The sequence below is a fragment of the Neophocaena asiaeorientalis genome, unplaced genomic scaffold, assembly GCF_003031525.2.
Source record: "Neophocaena asiaeorientalis asiaeorientalis breed wild unplaced genomic scaffold, Neophocaena_asiaeorientalis_V1.1 scaffold197, whole genome shotgun sequence".
Lineage (NCBI taxonomy): Eukaryota > Metazoa > Chordata > Mammalia > Artiodactyla > Phocoenidae > Neophocaena > Neophocaena asiaeorientalis.
The window spans coordinates 6536906-6553887 of NW_020174703.1; the positions used below are offsets into that span (position 1 = coordinate 6536906).

The following is a 16982-nucleotide window of genomic DNA, read 5'->3' on the forward strand; positions in this document are numbered from 1 at the left end:
GATTGGTTATTTCCTCTTCACTATTTAACCAGAAGCTATCTAGGTATTCTGGTATTCTTACCTATTTTAAAGTAATATTACATAAAAATCCAGGTAGTAGAAATCATATTTTGATATATTACACACTCATTCTCATTCATCTTCAGTTCCTTTTTCTCTTCCCACTCTCTTTGGAATTTCCCACTTCTGGCATACGCCCTACTCACAAAAGGCCAGGTCAATGGACTTCCATTTAAAAAGTGAAAGAAAAGTTTATTGCTTAGTAAGTTTGATAGTCCAAAATACAACCAAGAGATATAAATACACTCTGAAAAAATAAGTTCTAACATACTGTGCCACTTTAAGAAACTAAAAAATCAAACATATAAATATATGTAATATCTGATATTAAATTTTTTATTTTAAAAGCATTTGCTTTGATAAGGAAGGAGGACAGAAAGGACAACATAGAGGAAAATAAAGAAGACAAAGTAGCAGCTCAGACTGAAGGTTTATATAGCCCAGTCCCTGGAAAATAGTAAATGATCAATAAACATGTGTTGAATACATGCATGAATGAACAAGCCTGATTTCACTATCATTTCATTATCTATATCCACTTTAACTTACTAGCATTGCATCCATATTATGGCTTTTTATTGGCTCTTGAGCAGCAAAAAGCAAAGTCTGGGAATCCTTCAAATATCTAAGGGACATATTATGGTCAATTAACCAATTCTGGTTAGTAAATATAAGGAACAGAGAATGAATTAATATAATAAAAGGGTATGAGATCAAGGATAACACTGTTTAATTGAAAATAAAATAATTATGTAACAAACTAAATGGGAAAAGAATTTGAAAAAAGAATAGATACATGTATAACTGGATCACTCTGCTGTACACCTGAAACTAACACAACATTATTAATCAACTATACTTCAATACAAAATAAAAAGTGTTCCAACAAACAAAAGTCCAGGACCAAATAGATTCACAGGCGAATTCTATCAAACGTTTAGAGAAGAGCTAACACCCATCCTTCTGAAACTGTTCCAAAAAATTACAGAGGAACACTCCCAAGCTTTCTACGAGGCCACCATCATCATCACCCTGATATCAAAACCAGACAAAGATATCACAAAATAAGAAAATTACAGGCCAAAGCGCTGATGAACATGGACACAAAAATCCTCAACAGAATACTAGCAAACTGAACCCAACAACACATTACAAGGATCATACGCCATGATCAAGTGGGATTTATCTCAGGGATACAAGGATTCTTCAGTATATGCAAATCAAACAATGTGATACACCATATTAACAAACTGAAGAATAAAAACCATATGATCATCTCAATAGATGCAGAAAAAGCTTTTCACAAAATTCAACACTGATTTATGATAAAAACTCTCCAGAAAGTGGGCGTAGAGGGAACCTACCTCAACATAATAAAAGCCATATACAACCAACCCACAGCAAACATCATTCTCAACAGTGAAAAACTGAAGCATTTCCTCTAAGATCAGGAACAGGACAAGGATGTCCACTCTCACCACTATTATTCAACACAGTTTTGGAAGTCCTAGCCACAGCAATCACAGAAGAAAAAGAAATAAAAGGAATCCAAACTGGAAAACAAGTAAAACTGTTGCTGTTTGCAGATGACATGATACTATACATAGAAAATGCTAAAGACGCCACCAGGAAACTGCTATAGCTAATCAATGAATTTGGTAAAGTTGCGTTACAAAATTAATGCACAGAAATCTCTTGCATTCCTAAACACTAACAATGAAAGATCAGAAAGAGAAATCAAGGAAACAATCCCATTTACCATCACATCAAAAAGAATAAAATACCTAGGAATAAACCTACCTAAGGAGGCAAAAGACCTGTACTCAGAAAACTATAAGATATTGATGAAAAAAATCAAAGATGACACAAACAGATGGAGAGATATAGCATGTTCTTGGATTGGAGGAATCAATATTGTGAAAATGACTGTACTGACCAAAGCAATCTACAGATTCAGTGCAATCCTTATCAAATTACCAATGGCATTTTTCACAGAATTAGAACAAAAAATTTCACAATTTGTATGGAAACACAAAAGACCCCAAATAGCCAAAGCAATCCTGAAAAAGAAAAATGGAGCTGGAGGAATCAGGCTCCCGGACTTCCGACTATACTACAAAGCTACAGTAATCAAGACAGTATGGTACAGGCACAAAAACAGAAATATAGATCAATGGAACAGGACAGAAAGCCCAGAGATAAACCCACATACCTATGGTCAACTAATATATGACAAAGGAGGCAAGGATATACAATGGAGGAAAGACAGTCTCTTCAATAAGTGGTGCTGGGAAAACTGGACAGCTACATGTAAAAGAATGAAATTAGAACACTCCCTAACACCATACACAAAAATAAACTCAAAATGGATTAAAGACCTAAATGTAAAGCCGGACACTATAAAACTCTTAGAGGAAAAATAGGCAAAACACTCTTTGACATAAATCGCAGCAAGATCTTTTTTGACCCAACTCCTAAAGTAATGAAAATAAAAATAGAAATGAACAAAAGGGAACTAATGAAACTTAAAAGTTTTTGCACTGCAAAGGAAGCCATAAACAAGATGAAAAGACAACCCTCAGAATGGGAAAAAATATTTGCAAACAAAGCAATGGACAAGGGATTAATCTCCAAAATATACAAACAGCTCATGAAGCTCAATATCAAAAAAACAAACAACCCAATCAAAAAATGGGTGGAAGACCTAAATGGACATTTCTCCAAAGAAGATATACAGATGGCCAACAAACACATGAAAAGATGCTCAACATCACTAATTATCAGAGAAATGCAAGTCAAAACTACAATGAGGCATCACCTCACACCAGTCAGAATGGCCATAATCAAAAAATCTACAAAAATAAATGCTGGTGAGGGTGTGGAGAAAAGGGAACCCTCTTATACTGCTGGTGGGAATGTAAACTGATTCCCACCAGCTATGGAGAACTGTATGGAGGTTCCTTAAAAAACTAAAAATAGAACTACCATATGACCTGGCAATCCCACTCCTGAGCATACACTTGGAGAAAACCATAATTCAAAAAGATACATGTACCACAATGTTCACTGCAGCACTATTTACAATAGCCAGGACATGGAAGCAACCTAAATGTCCATCAACAGAGGAATGTATAAAGAAGATGTGGTAGATATATATAGAATGGAATATTACTCAGCCATAAAATGGAATGAAATAGTGCCATTTGCAGAGACGTGGATGGACCTAGAGACTGTCATACAGAGTGAAGTAAGTCAGAAAGAGAAAAACAAATATCATATAATATTGCTTATATGTGGGATCTAGAAAAATGATACAGATGAACTTATTTACAAAGCAGAAATAGAGACACAGATGTAGAAAACAAACGTATGGACACCAAGGGGGAAGGGGGAGTGGGATGAATTGGGAGATTGGGATTGACACATATACATTACTATGTATAAAATAGATAACTAAGGAGAACCCACTGTATAGCACAGGAAACTCTACTCAATGCTCTGTGGTGACCTAAATGGGAAGGAAATCCAAAAAAGAGGGGATATATGTATATGTATTGCTGATTCACTTTGCTGTACAGAAAAAACTAACACGACATTGTAAAGCAACTATACTCCAATAAAAACTAATGTTTAAAAATGAAAAAAAATAAAATAAACTCCTAGTTATGTTGCTTTAGGGTCCATTGTGAGAACTGCCACCATTTGAGAGGTAAAAAGTTTTGTGTATAACAACTAGAATAGCTTGAATCTGTAGAATGGCTAAACTATAAAATATAGAAATTGATCATATTTCCATATATATAAAATAACTAATTAGCCAAGTAGGTTAAGTATATCTTAGTTAATATCTTTTGTGGGTATATTTAGACAAATTACTGTAATGCAGAAGTAAAAGTTATAATTAATTTATCCAGAAACATAAACTGGTATTTTTGAAGTGCTTCAAAAATTTTAAACCATGTCCTCTCTTAAAATAATGTAAACTTTCCTCTGAAGCTGTATAAATACCATACTCTTAGCAAGTCTTTTCCATGGCTAGTAGACAGACAATATTTGGCTCAGTCTCTATCCAAAGCATCACAAATTTTGAACTATAATGTTCAAATACAACAACTGTTTTAGAACTATGTTTGAATTTTATAATAGAGCCCAAGGGTTTGAATGTTTGCTTACCTCGGACTTTAAAATATTTCACATGGTTTGCCACAGCCTCTGTAACATTTTCATCTGGGCAGGTTTTCACACCATTAGGAAACAGAGTAGATCGCTTTCTTCTGAGCAACCACTGTCTCTCAGTTTCTCTGTGGTCCATAGGTTGTTTCTTTTCGATAGACAGAGAAGAGTCTGTGGATTCTGAGTCAGTCAGGAGAAAAGAAACTGTACTCTTGGGTTCTTGGCTCTCTTCTAAAGATAAGTCGGTTTGTGCTACAGAGTGAAAGCATAAACAAAGCTTCTGATGATGAATGGAGACACAGAATGAAAGGTAACAAATGAAGAAAAACTGACATTTGCACCACATCTGGATTTTGAACTCAATGCTCAAATTATAGACATGTGTGCTTAAGGAGGGGAGAAGTAAAGCATTCAATTTTTTCTCCATTTAATTCCTAGTCCTTTATTTCAAGATTGTTAGTTATTGAAATCAAGTATACATCCAATTTCAACACAAGAAATAAGAGGAAGTAAGCTTTGAACCAAGAATTACTAATGAAGAGGAAAACCAGTATTATTGGAGAGATTTTCATACAGTTTAAATGAAGCAATATCAAAGACTAGAGTAATATTTGTTTCAATTTCTTACAGCAGTCATATCAAATAATGTTATTTTTAGAGAAAATATACTTCAGATCTAAAGATAAAAAATAATGTAGATTTTTAAATACCTGTTAATGATGGAAGGTTTCCTTCTATCAGGACAAATATCAGAATACCCAGAGAAATCTTCCCAAAATGAGGAAACATAATCATTTGAGCCAAAACCAAGAAAGAGGCCAAAATCCTTAATTGAGCACCCAAAGGCCTGAAACTTCCAGTAACAAATTTTTACAGAAAAGGTCTAATATTTAAACAGTTTATGTTCAAAAATTGACAACCATTCCAAAATCATTATAAATTGGCTAAATAAAAATGGTGTCCTTTCAAAGTACCTCTCACTTCTTTTCTGAAATAACCAGCATGCTATGAAAGCAGGAGAGATAAGCTAATTAGGACAGATGGGGAGAGACAATTTCTTTAATCTAGCCAGCTAAGCTCTTTATTAACACTCTCCTTGCCTTTAATAAGCACTCCACTTAAAAATGTTTCCAAAAATAATAATAATGTTACACATATAATTCACTGAATTTTACAACTTTTCTCAATCTATTAGTCAAACCTGATAGATTCACATGTTCTCTGGGTTCTTCTACAACCTATGATTTTTAAGCATAAAATGCCCAGACTGACTATACCTGTCTATGTCCGAAATACAGAGCTACATACAAAATAAAGTTAGTTTTCTTGGTGCCGTTTCTTGTAAATTTCCCTTGATTAAAAAATTTGAAAATCTTTCACTGTAACCACTTACTTCTCCTTCCTTATCTATAAAATAGGATAGGAATAGTAAAGCTAACTCATGATAGAGATATTGTGAGCATTAAATTAGTTAACACACAGAAAATGCTTAGAAAAGTACCTGGCACCTACTAAGCACACAATATAAATGGTAGCTACATAATAATAACTTTGTTGCTTAATTTGCTTTTACACATGAGGCCCAATGTCTTTATCTACATGAGTAATTCTTAACCAAGAAAGGAAACTTTTTTTTATCTTTACCACAATGGGGGACCAGATAAAAATTTTGTATTAGGGCAGTTGTTTTTATCAAATAAATCTAGTAGAAAGGAATTAAATTAGTCAAAAACCCTGTGGAAGCTAGGATTTACTATCAAATAGCAATGAATTTATATCTTATGTACCTCTGGTGAAGTTCTCTGGAAAAAAAAAAAAATGTTTTGTAAAGATCTAAAGCACATTTCTCTTCAGAATCCTAAACTAGCCCTGATCCTGATTTCTCCAGTTCCCAAAAGGGACGAACTCAGTTGTAAGAGAACAGACCACCTGGGTGGGTGCAAACCACACCAGCATAAGAAAGCCTCATACACATAGAACCAAGTCTTTTAACAGCCCCTGGGCAAAGTTTGCAAATTTCCATAAGGACAAGGTTAGTTACAAGAGACTCTACAGAGGAAAGAAGGGGCCCAGGTTTTCCAAAAGAGTTTTAAAAAGTTCTGGTCAAGGAGGACTTTGGCGTATGCATGTCTACTCACAGTTCTCCCAGTCCAGACAGTTCAACAATTAGAGGTCATTTTCACAATAAATTCATTTTAGCTTAGTACTTTTCCAAAGAAATAGTACTGAAAGAAAGAAAACACAAGATAATTTCCTATTAAGAAAGGGCTTAAGCTTGGTGTTAAGCTAAAAGTAATTAAAGCATAAATTAATAACTATATGACTAAAAAGTAGGTGACAGTGGAAAGATGAGGATAGAATGTAGACTGGAATCAAATTAGAAAGGGCTCTGTATGATAAGTCTAGACCTATTTTCCCCCTAACACACACACACACAAAAGCTGATTTTAAGAGGTATTAAACTTTTTCTTAAAAAAAAGAGCTACCATTTTTTTATCCCAAGAGTTGTGAGAAACAGTATTATCTTCTCTAAAAAGGCTTTCCCTGTCTAGTGACAACCCTCTTACTACCTCTCTACCACCTCTATCTTCTCTCTCTCTCTCTCTCTCTCTCTCTCTCTCTCTCTCTCTCTCTCTCTCACACACACACACACACACACACACACACACACCCACCCGAAGGCTGAACACCCTCCTGTGCTCCCAAAAAACTCTATGATTGTTTCTAACAGGCATATTAAAACTGTTCATATGTCCATTTATCCCATTAGACTATAAATGACTTAGGAATAAGAGCTGTCATTCCGTTTTTTCTACCTTGTACATTGCCTGCTAGTAGTAGATGGTCAAAAAATGTTCCCTGAACTATCAAAATTACCACATGTCTGCTAAAACAGAAAAATTAATCTAAGCATCAATTATATGACATGCACTGAGTAACATACAATTTAAAATCTATTTCTAAGAATGGCTCACATTTCTTAAGGAAAAAAATTACACCTCAATTGAATGAATTGGAAACATGTTTAATATAAAGTTGATATTCTCAAAGCATTATTTCTATATGAATTTAGGAAAATGAATTTTAAACAATCTTCAAAACACGGTAAAGAACAGAGGTGTCTTTGAAAAACATACAAACAAAAAAGTTAAGAAGTCACAAGGAGATGTATTAGATACTTGCTTTCCCAAAATTAGATATACAAAATAATTGTCATCTAAAAAATCCCCTCCCCCCACACAGAAATTGGGAATGAAACATGTAATTATAACCATCTTTATAGGAAATCTCCAAAGGACAAATATCTTTAACAATATAAAGATGATGACAAGATTAACAGAAACTTAAGGACACTAAGGCTTAACTGACAAACTCAATTCACAAGATTTTGAAATAAAATGTTCCGACTTTTAGCTTCATCTTAAATAGCCTTTGCTTCACTGCTTTATATACAGTAACAGTGTAAATCTAAGAGATGCTTAAAACAGAAGATTAAAAAACATCTTTCTTGTCTGAGAAAATACAATATAATCATCCCCTCAAAATATTCCTGATAACATTAGAAAGTTATGAAGTGTTTGTTTAATCATATGTAATACCACCATCATCACATCAATTCAGAACTGTTACCTGAACGTTTAACAAAAACTTATGCTCCATGGGGATCACATGTCCTTATAAAAATACAAAAGCAATGAGAGCAATCTGGCTTTTGCAGATGAATACTGGGTAAACAGCTATAAAATTATGTATTTAGTCCTAACGATTAATATAGAAGACTTTGAGGATATTTTTTTAATTAAAGTTATGAAGTCACCAATTTTATCTTCTATACTTACAGAAACTGTGTACATATATTCTGGGATGTCAGAATAGGACAGAAGTCAATATTTATATAGCTATACCTCAAATAAACTAAGTTGAGCTACATATACAATTTTTAAAAACCTATTTTTGATAGCTAAATTTTTCTTCCAAATTTCACTCTGAATGAATGAACTAAATTCTCAGATCCCCACACATGACATCAAAAGAAATGGAAAACAAACAACAATTAGAATAGAGTAATGGTTCCACTTAGCAACTGAGAAAAATAAGCTGCGCATTGAATGAGTGAATTTTCACCTTCCTAACATTATGTCTTCTCTCACACTATACAGAATGGATGCCGTAAATGGCATTTTCTGAAGCCTTGATACTAAATTCTTTAAAAAAAAAAATACACAGTATTCATATTGCATGCTTGAGCTGCAAAGAATAGAATTACAATATAATGTGACTTGTCAACAAATTTGACAAGCACTGGGGCTGGCACCAGGGAGGACCTAACTCCCTTCAACTCCCAGTTATGTGGAAGTACAGATCACATAGTTTTATTATCTATAAAAACATTCCCACATTACATATGCTATTGCATAATCCAAGCATATTTAATCAGAAAAATATCAAATATTTATGAAATTTTAATTTCTATCTAATGACTTTATCTATATCACCCCCATTTCCACTCCATCTATGAGATCCTAACAATTCTAATATTATATCTTATATATTTTAAATAATGTACAGTGACTTATAAAACTACTGCAAGTTATTTTCTTCTCTGTGAGCTGGCTAACACAAATGCTGATAAGCAGCTTTCCAGTAATCGTACAGAACATCTGTGTCATGTTTGTACAGATTAACTAGCTACTGCTGCCCTTCTGTTGCTGTAAATGAAGTTTCAAAATGAGCTCTCGAATATCTTCCCGTTTGGTCTTTATTACATGACGAGGAAACCATTTCTCCAAATGAATTGGAAGCTCAAAGTTAACAATAGGATCCTAATGAGAGAAAAGACAGAGTGCAGTCACTTTAGCAGTATAATTCAAATTTGTTTTAAGCTCATTTTTATAAGAAATGAGAAATTGCTAACTTTTTAAAATAACAGCTTTACTGAGATATATTTCACATAACATACAATTTGCCTAAAGTATTCAACTGAATGATTTTCTGTATATTCAGAGTTGTGCAACCATCACCACAATCAATTTTAGAACATTTTCATTAAACTGCTAACTACTGAACATCAAAATTAAACACCATATGTTATGCTACAATGCATGTTTAAGTGAATTAGTGCAAAGAGAATTAGTAAACAGAGAATGATTCAGTACAATGCAGAAGTCAGGCTGGTTTGAACACAATTTTTTCCAACATGTTAATATTTTGAAACTACTGAAACGAAGAGGAAGCCTTAGCAGTATATGAAGAATCTCACATAAAAAATAGAAAATCCTGCAGAAGTACCTTCTTTTAGTCCACAAAATAGCCAATTTAGTGGCTTAAGGAACTGATATATTTTCCATTATGTTAAGCTTAATAACGAAGTTGCAAGTTGCAACTGCAAAGACAATTCTGCCTGTGTTTAAAAAAATAAATGAGTAACTGCTGAATAAGACTACCCCTAGATCATGTTTACAAATTTGATGAAACTATTAGAAGCCAGATGTAAGAAGGACTTACATCTTAAAGAAGAAATTAAGAGTCCCAGAGTACAAAGCTGAAATGAAGGACTGACTGTGATTCTAGGGGCAAATCTCAGTGGAGATTTAACTGTGCAAGTGTTTTTATTAGAATTAAAATTGTATTTCTTATGGCCTAGTTACAAAGTTCCACAGGTTTTGAGTGGTCAACCTGAAACCTATTTTCTTCAATCCACACTCTGTTATATTAGTGCACAAATTTGTGAAACACAAGACTTAGTGTTCTGAGGTTTTCCCCCCAGCAATCCTAAGTGGTGCTACCACCTATATTAGAAGTATGTTCTACTGACTGAGGCTACATAAAGTAGAATTATATAACAGACTCAGACTATGTCATGTAATAAGGCACTTTGGATATCTAAAAACAAAATCAAATCTCTTTGGAAAGAGTATTAGAAGGCCAGAACTGTCACCCTATAATGAAGTTCCAGTCTAGAATAAAAAAGGAAAAAAAAACAGCATAACATGTTTAGTGGTTTCCATAATGTGTACCATGTTCTACTGTATATTATCAATCCTCCCCAATTATACCAAAAGTTATAACTGCATACTATAACCCTCATGCTTTGAAAGTACCTTTAAGGATTCTCCAAACAAGCTTCTGGTCAAAAATACCTTTTGCTATACCCATCTTCATAAATAATACTCGTTATGACTGAAGTAATGAGCTAACAGTTCAAAAAGCAGAATGATCCCTTGCTATTTAAAATTTCTTTTTAACGTTGCTACAGTTCCTATAGAGTCTCTGATGAGCTAGAAAATAATACCCATACTTCTGAATGTACTTATGTAGTTTATGGTTTTCTGAGCTTCTTCAATACACAAGTCTTTTAGTTTTGAAAATTTTTCTTCAAATTTGTGTCTGCCTTATTTTCTCTCTCCACCCCAATCCTTCTGCAACTCCAATTACATGTAAATTAGACTTTTTGACTGTATCACACTTGTCTCTTATGCTCTGTTCTCTTCTTTACATTCTTTTTCCTCTCTGAGCTACAGTGAGATACTTTCTATTGTCCTTTTTTAAAGTTCCCTTATCTGTCTTCTGCTTTATTCAGTCTGCTATCAAATCCACACAGTAAGTTCTTAATTTCAGATATATCATTATGCATTTTCAGTTCGAGAATGTCCACTTGACTTTTTTTTTTAGCAGATTCCATTTTCATCCATTTTGTTTATCTTTGACTATTTTCTCCAACATATTTATCATTTTAAAGTTTTTATCTTCTAACTCCAATATCTGGGTTATATATGGTTCTATGCCTTTTTTTTTTCTTATTTCTTGATTACCTCTAACATTTTCCTGCTTCTTTGCTTGCCCAGTAATTTGTGATTATATGCCGGTAATTGTGAATAAAGAACGTATTTATGTCTTTACATACCTTAAAGAAGCTTTCCACATATTGCAGTAAATATACTCCACAATCACTGCTATTATCTTGTTTAGGAACTTTAGGACATAGGTCCACCATGTTTGTTTTGCTGAATTCACGATGAGTTTTTCGTTTAACTTCCCACTCTACCTCTAAATACCTTAAATCATCAAAAAGTAGAGTGACTTGAGTAGAAATTTCTTTACTATTATGCAACAATTTCACAAAAATGGAAAAACATTTGCTGCCAAATATATTGCCTCCAGCCACATTTCAAAAGACTTAAACCTTAACAGCACAAATTATAATATGAGGCTTCAAAAGTGCTACTTTAAATAAAATCATCTGAGTTTCAAACTAAAGCCAGACTTTTTTCAACAACTCAACTTTCAAAAATCATATACATAAGTCACTTATATTACAAAGTAAACTAAACAAATTATTTTTAAACTTTAGTTGCTAGTTTTTTCCAGATCCTGTAGGAAATTTAAAAATTACAAACACACATGCAAACACAAAATAAGAATGTGAAAGAGTTCTTATTTTTTTCTAAAGTGTTAACTTTTGACAACCACTAATATTTGCAATGCTCCTTTGTAAAATTATGTCTTTTGTTCAATTGTGAATACAAATTCCAAATTTACTTTTGATATAATCCTTGAGAAATATTTTACACATAATGGGGATATTTGTTATTAATTAGATTTACAGGCCTCATCTAAATAAATAATAAAATATAATTCCTGATATAATCTTTTCAGTAATTCTTAAGGCAACTTAAAAATTATTGAGATTTTAGTAAAATTGTCATTACTTACTCTCGTAAATTCTGGACTGTGTTTTGTATAGAAGCAGCTTTCAAGGAGTCTAGTATGAGAATGCATGGCCTATGAAAATCACAGGAAGAAATCAAGATGTATATATTCGTATATGAAGTAAACCTATGTATCTGAAAAGACTCTATTATTATAGCATGTACATACCTTTTACACATTTTCTTTGGTACTGACATATTCATCTCAGGACTCTGAAATAACATGAATTTTTACGACTTTGCAATTAAAGCTAGTGTGAATAAATTAATATTCAGTTACTCTTTAAAATGTTTCAAATAGGGACTTCCCTGGTGGCACAGTGGCTAAGACTCTGTGTTCCCAATGCAGGGGGCCTGGGTTCAATCCCTGGTCAGGGAACTAGATCCCACATGCATGCCGCAACTAAGAGTTTGCATGCCACAACTAAGGAGCCCGTGTGCCACAACTAAGGAGCCAGCAAGCCACAACTAAGGAGCCCTCAAACCACAACTATGGAGCCCTCAATCCACAACTAAGGAGCCCACCTGCCACAACTAAGGAGCCAATGAGCCACAACTAAGGAGCCCACAAGCCGCAACTAAGGAGGCCACGAGCTGCAACTAAGACCCAGCAAAACCGAATAAATAAATTAAAAAAAAAAAAGAAATAGAAAATGTTTCAAATAACTTTAAAATTTAAATTTCAAATAAGAGTTCTTTTCATAATCCAAAGTGAGCCAACTTCATTTTTTTTTAATTTATAGATTTCTTTTCTTATACTGGTGAAACAGTAGTTTATGCACTTTTACATGTGACCTCAAGAAGTTATGGAGCTTTAACATGGTCTAAAAAACAACATGGAACTTGAATTACTTCTATTCAGAGTTGCCATCTTAAGCAAAGATGAAGAAGTTAACCGAACCTGTCCTTATACACATTCTCTTAACTCAGTATATGATATCAATAGAGACAGACTTCTTCCCTTTGAAGCATAAGAAGCAGATTATTAATGTATACTAAGGGACAAGAGATGGGGTATTTTGTTGTTTTTGTTGATAAAGAATCAATAGATCAAACTTTCTTTAATATGCAGAACTTCTCGGCACCTTTATTATTCTAATATAACAGTGAATCTCTAAGAGAGGAATAGGACACAGGGTTTACCCAACTTAACTGACCTTAGAATCCTTTTTATCATAAACTGCATCTTAGAACAAGTATTCCATAGAACCCAATTTGGGAAACCTAGCTCTAGAGGCAAGAAGGAACTCCCCTATTCTGCCGCTGTGACATCAGAAAAGGAAACCTCCTTCCTTCTGCCCACCCTGTACCAGTGACAGTAAAGACACAGGCCTATGCCAGCGAGGCTGCTGCTGTCTGCATGTATTAAAAAATAATTAGGTGTCTACCTTAATCAATTAAGATACCAAATCTAGACCATGAGTATCAGTTTATAGGTCCATTTAAAGAAAAGTTAACAGTAACTATCTTAGCCTCAGAAGTCGTATGGACTGACCATGAGTCTACTTTGAATGATTTATACCAACAATTTATAATAATAGAAAGTCGAATATAAAATATAGGTAATTAATTACTCTGAGTGCAAAAACTGATGACATAATGAAGAATAAAAGTACATTTTTCCATAGAAACTGAAAAAGTAGTCAACCAAGATGATCAGATAAACTATAAACAAACCTAGGGAGTTAAAGTAAGCTAAACAGATGCAAAAAGAATAATTTCTCTTGTTCTCTTTACTACCCCAATGAAATATTCCAAAGAATCATAAAACAGCATAATTTAATTATGGTACACCAATATCCATCATAGCCCACCTAGCTATGCCCTATTTTCCAGATAAAATTGTTATATTCATGAGTTTTCCTTCCTTCACATTTATAAAAACACACTTACTTGAGAATCTTCTGTACCCAAGGATAGTGCTGAAGAAGTATGCAGATCATTATCTAGTTGGAAATAACAAAAGTTATGTGTGTTTATTTTATGTCTAATACAAAGTATTTAGATAAGTTTAAATTGTAATTTGTATGCACAGTAGTAATTAAAGGGAAAAAATACCTGGGAACTATTTAATTTTTTTTTTATGGTTAATGTTACAAAAAAATTCAATCGATGGATAAAACTGACAATGCTTAATTGGTTGTCATCACACAATACACACACCCCAGAGCCAAAACTTGAAATACCAGTTAGCTGGGGCCAGTTTCCTGTAAAAAGACAATCTTCATAGATTGCTTACTTATCAAAATCTCTGCTGTTTTAATGTGGAGGAGGGTTAATTTGCCTAGTAATAATTCTTCTAACATATGATCATAGAGTGTTGCATAAATACACTTTTGCAGCATAGGAGGACTGGACAAAATAGAAAGTAATCAGTTGCTTTATCAGTCTTTCTTTCTCCCCCACAAGAGATAGGTTTTGGCCAGTATTAACGGTAATGGCTATTATTAATTCTGCTTGCTGCTTAGGCTACAGCTATAAAATACAATTCGATTTTTTTTTTCTCAAAGAAAGTAGGCTTATTTGCTTACTTAAGATTTGGGTTGTAACATAAGAAAAATCATGGAAGAATTATAAGAGACCGGCAATTACCTAGCCAAATTACTAGTGTCAAAAGGAATTGTGCTGATTTATATTAAGAAAAAGAAAAGGGCTTCCCTGGTGGCGCAGTGGTTGGGAGTCCGCCTGCCGATGCAGGGGACGCGGGTTCATGCCCTGGTCCGGGAGGATCCCATGTGCCGCGGAGCGGCTGGGCCCGTGAGCCATGGCCGCTGAGCCTGCACGTCTGGAGCCTGTGCTCCGCAACGGGAGAGGCCACAGCAGTGAGAGGCCCGTGTACCAAAAAAAAAAAAAAAAAAAGAAAAAGAAAAAAGGGGAGATTTCAATCTATGCCTTGAATTCTTAGAAAGATTATTTTATAAAAGATTTATAAAATAAGATTTATAAAAATAATTTATAAAAATATAAATATTTTATAAAATATTTTATAAAAATAATAATTTATTTAAAAAGATTTATAAAAATAATCTTTTAGAAAGATTATTTTATAAAAACTGCTATGATAAAACTTGATATAACAGTAAAACCTGATAATTACATTTTGTTTATACATGAGTCGGGTATCTACCATGAAAACTTCAGACATTTCTTCTAATAAACTAAATGATAAGAAATAATTATACTATCCTTTAACTTCATATTGTTCTCTATAATCATTTTACTGTTGCCAACATTATTAAAAACACCATCCACATTAAGTTTATCACCTATTGTTTTGTTGTCATGTTGGGACTGCTGAGCCTGGGAGTGCTGGGATATAGTTTGTGGAAAATCTTCATACACAGCTTCTTCTAACCATGGAAAACAAATGACTGCAAGATACCAGTGAGACCTGTTGAAAAAGAAATATAATCTTAATAACACAAAATCTAAACAATGTAGAAGAATACGTTCTAGAACTATAGCTGAGAAGGTGGGTATAACAAATATCAATTTTGAAGAAGTCCACTGTAGTATCTGAACACGATTCCAAAACTAATTTAAAAAGCACTAAGACTTCTTAGGATAAAATCTGAGTAAGTCAAACTCATTTACTTTTATATAATTAGTGTTTCCTGTTGAGAATCTGCTTTAATAAACAAACAAAGAGACTTATAGCATCACCTTTTTCTGTTAGTGCTTAAAGAGCTTGTTCTCTTAAATATTTGACAATTTATCCTAAATGCTTTTGATTGCTTTGTTTAGAAAATCTTTTCTTGAGTCCCACCTCAAAATAAACTGAATGTCTAAGCCATTATAGTCTTGTGGGCATTTGTCATTTTTTTTCCCCACTATTTACAATACAAGTACCGTCAAACCAAAATCCAAGATAAACTCATTATTTTAGCTAGTTCTTTAGAAAAAAATTAAAAATAATACCTGGGTTTATCTACCCATACTTTTTACTGATTATTAATCTAAAAATGCACGAAGTATGTTTCTGTATTCTCCGATTTTTTAAAAATAATCTGAAATACTCACGACTCATTTACAGGCACAAAGATGTAATCTTTATTAAAGATGTTTATGTGACGAGTCCATGTTCTTACTCTCTTATGTCTTCTCTGAGCCATTCTGGGAACAAAAAGATAGACATATTTGATAGATTAAAAATTTAGGATAAGGCTTTCAGGGGTCCTTTTTATACAGTGAAAAATGCTAGCTTTAGTTTATTTAACCATCTTCTTCAAGGTACATAATATTTAACAGACTAGAAAATTATCTCATTTTATTAACTCCTGGCTGTTTTTAAATATGATCACTATTTATAAACAATAAAGTATGGATAAAAGAAAGGCAGCAATTCATAAAATGCTTCACAGATTCCAAAAGTGTCTCAGCAACTGAATATAAATAGCTATACCTATTTATTCTATTTAGTTCCACCTGGGCTGATATAAAATATTATCATTAAACCTTAACAGAATTGTCTAAATGTTATATCTGTGATAGGGGAGGTGTTAAAACTTAATGGAAGAGGAGGGATGAGGTATATAGTCTTAGATTTTTAAAGATGAGACTCATCTCCCTTTATTTCATTTATAAGAATATTATAGGACAATGAGTTAAGCATACCCATTATCCATCCTTTATTTCTTTGACAAATATTTATTAGGTTCCTAAGAACAAATAATGAAAATCACTCACACTGCCCTAAAAGGATTTACAAAATAATGAAGGCAGAAAAAGACTACAACAAATAATTAAAATATAAGTGTCATAAAGGATACAAAGGAATTATGGTGATGGCATCTAGGAAAAACATGAAGAAAAGGGTTGGGACACATGAATAATAATTCCTTTTCTTTACCTCATTAGGGAAGTTAAAGAAGGAAGATATCAAACCAAGTTTGGATGTCAAAAAAGGTTCTAGGAAAGGGATAGCATTTCACAGTGGCATAAAGGAGATGGTGATATGTGACTTCTGGCTCAGTCCCACGAAGGATCTCTTTTTAGTCAGAAAATTAAACAAACCATCAAGTTCTTATACATTTACATACC

General features: G+C 33.2%; 2 protein-coding genes across 13 annotated transcripts in view; both read right to left on the reverse strand.

Annotated features, from left to right (window-relative positions):
• IMPG2 (interphotoreceptor matrix proteoglycan 2) overlaps positions 1-5053 on the reverse strand; it is a 70943-nt gene extending 65890 nt beyond the window's left edge. For 4 of the 5 annotated variants that reach the window (XM_024759192.1, XM_024759191.1, XM_024759194.1 and 1 more), the window contains exons 1-2: positions 4944-5053; positions 4234-4485 (exon numbers count right to left, since the gene is read on the reverse strand). In XM_024759192.1, coding sequence (XP_024614960.1) covers positions 4234-4485; positions 4944-5028 — 337 coding nt within the window. In that variant the 5' untranslated portion in view covers positions 5029-5053. Of the gene's footprint in view, positions 1-4233; positions 4661-4943 lie in introns of those variants that run through there. The other variant, XM_024759190.1, reaches the window with a different exon arrangement.
• A 2189-nt stretch (positions 5054-7242) lies between these two features.
• Positions 7243-16982, reverse strand: part of SENP7 (SUMO specific peptidase 7) — a 171803-nt gene continuing 162063 nt past the window's right edge. For all 8 annotated transcript variants that reach the window (XM_024759197.1, XM_024759202.1, XM_024759201.1 and 5 more), the window contains 7 exons: positions 15963-16055; positions 15209-15333; positions 13836-13888; positions 12112-12155; positions 11947-12015; positions 11138-11288; positions 7243-9056 (listed from right to left, as the gene is read on the reverse strand). In XM_024759197.1, the coding sequence (XP_024614965.1) occupies positions 8919-9056; positions 11138-11288; positions 11947-12015; positions 12112-12155; positions 13836-13888; positions 15209-15333; positions 15963-16055 (673 nt within the window). In that variant the 3' untranslated portion in view covers positions 7243-8918. The remainder of the gene's footprint in view (positions 9057-11137; positions 11289-11946; positions 12016-12111; positions 12156-13835; positions 13889-15208; positions 15334-15962; positions 16056-16982) is intronic.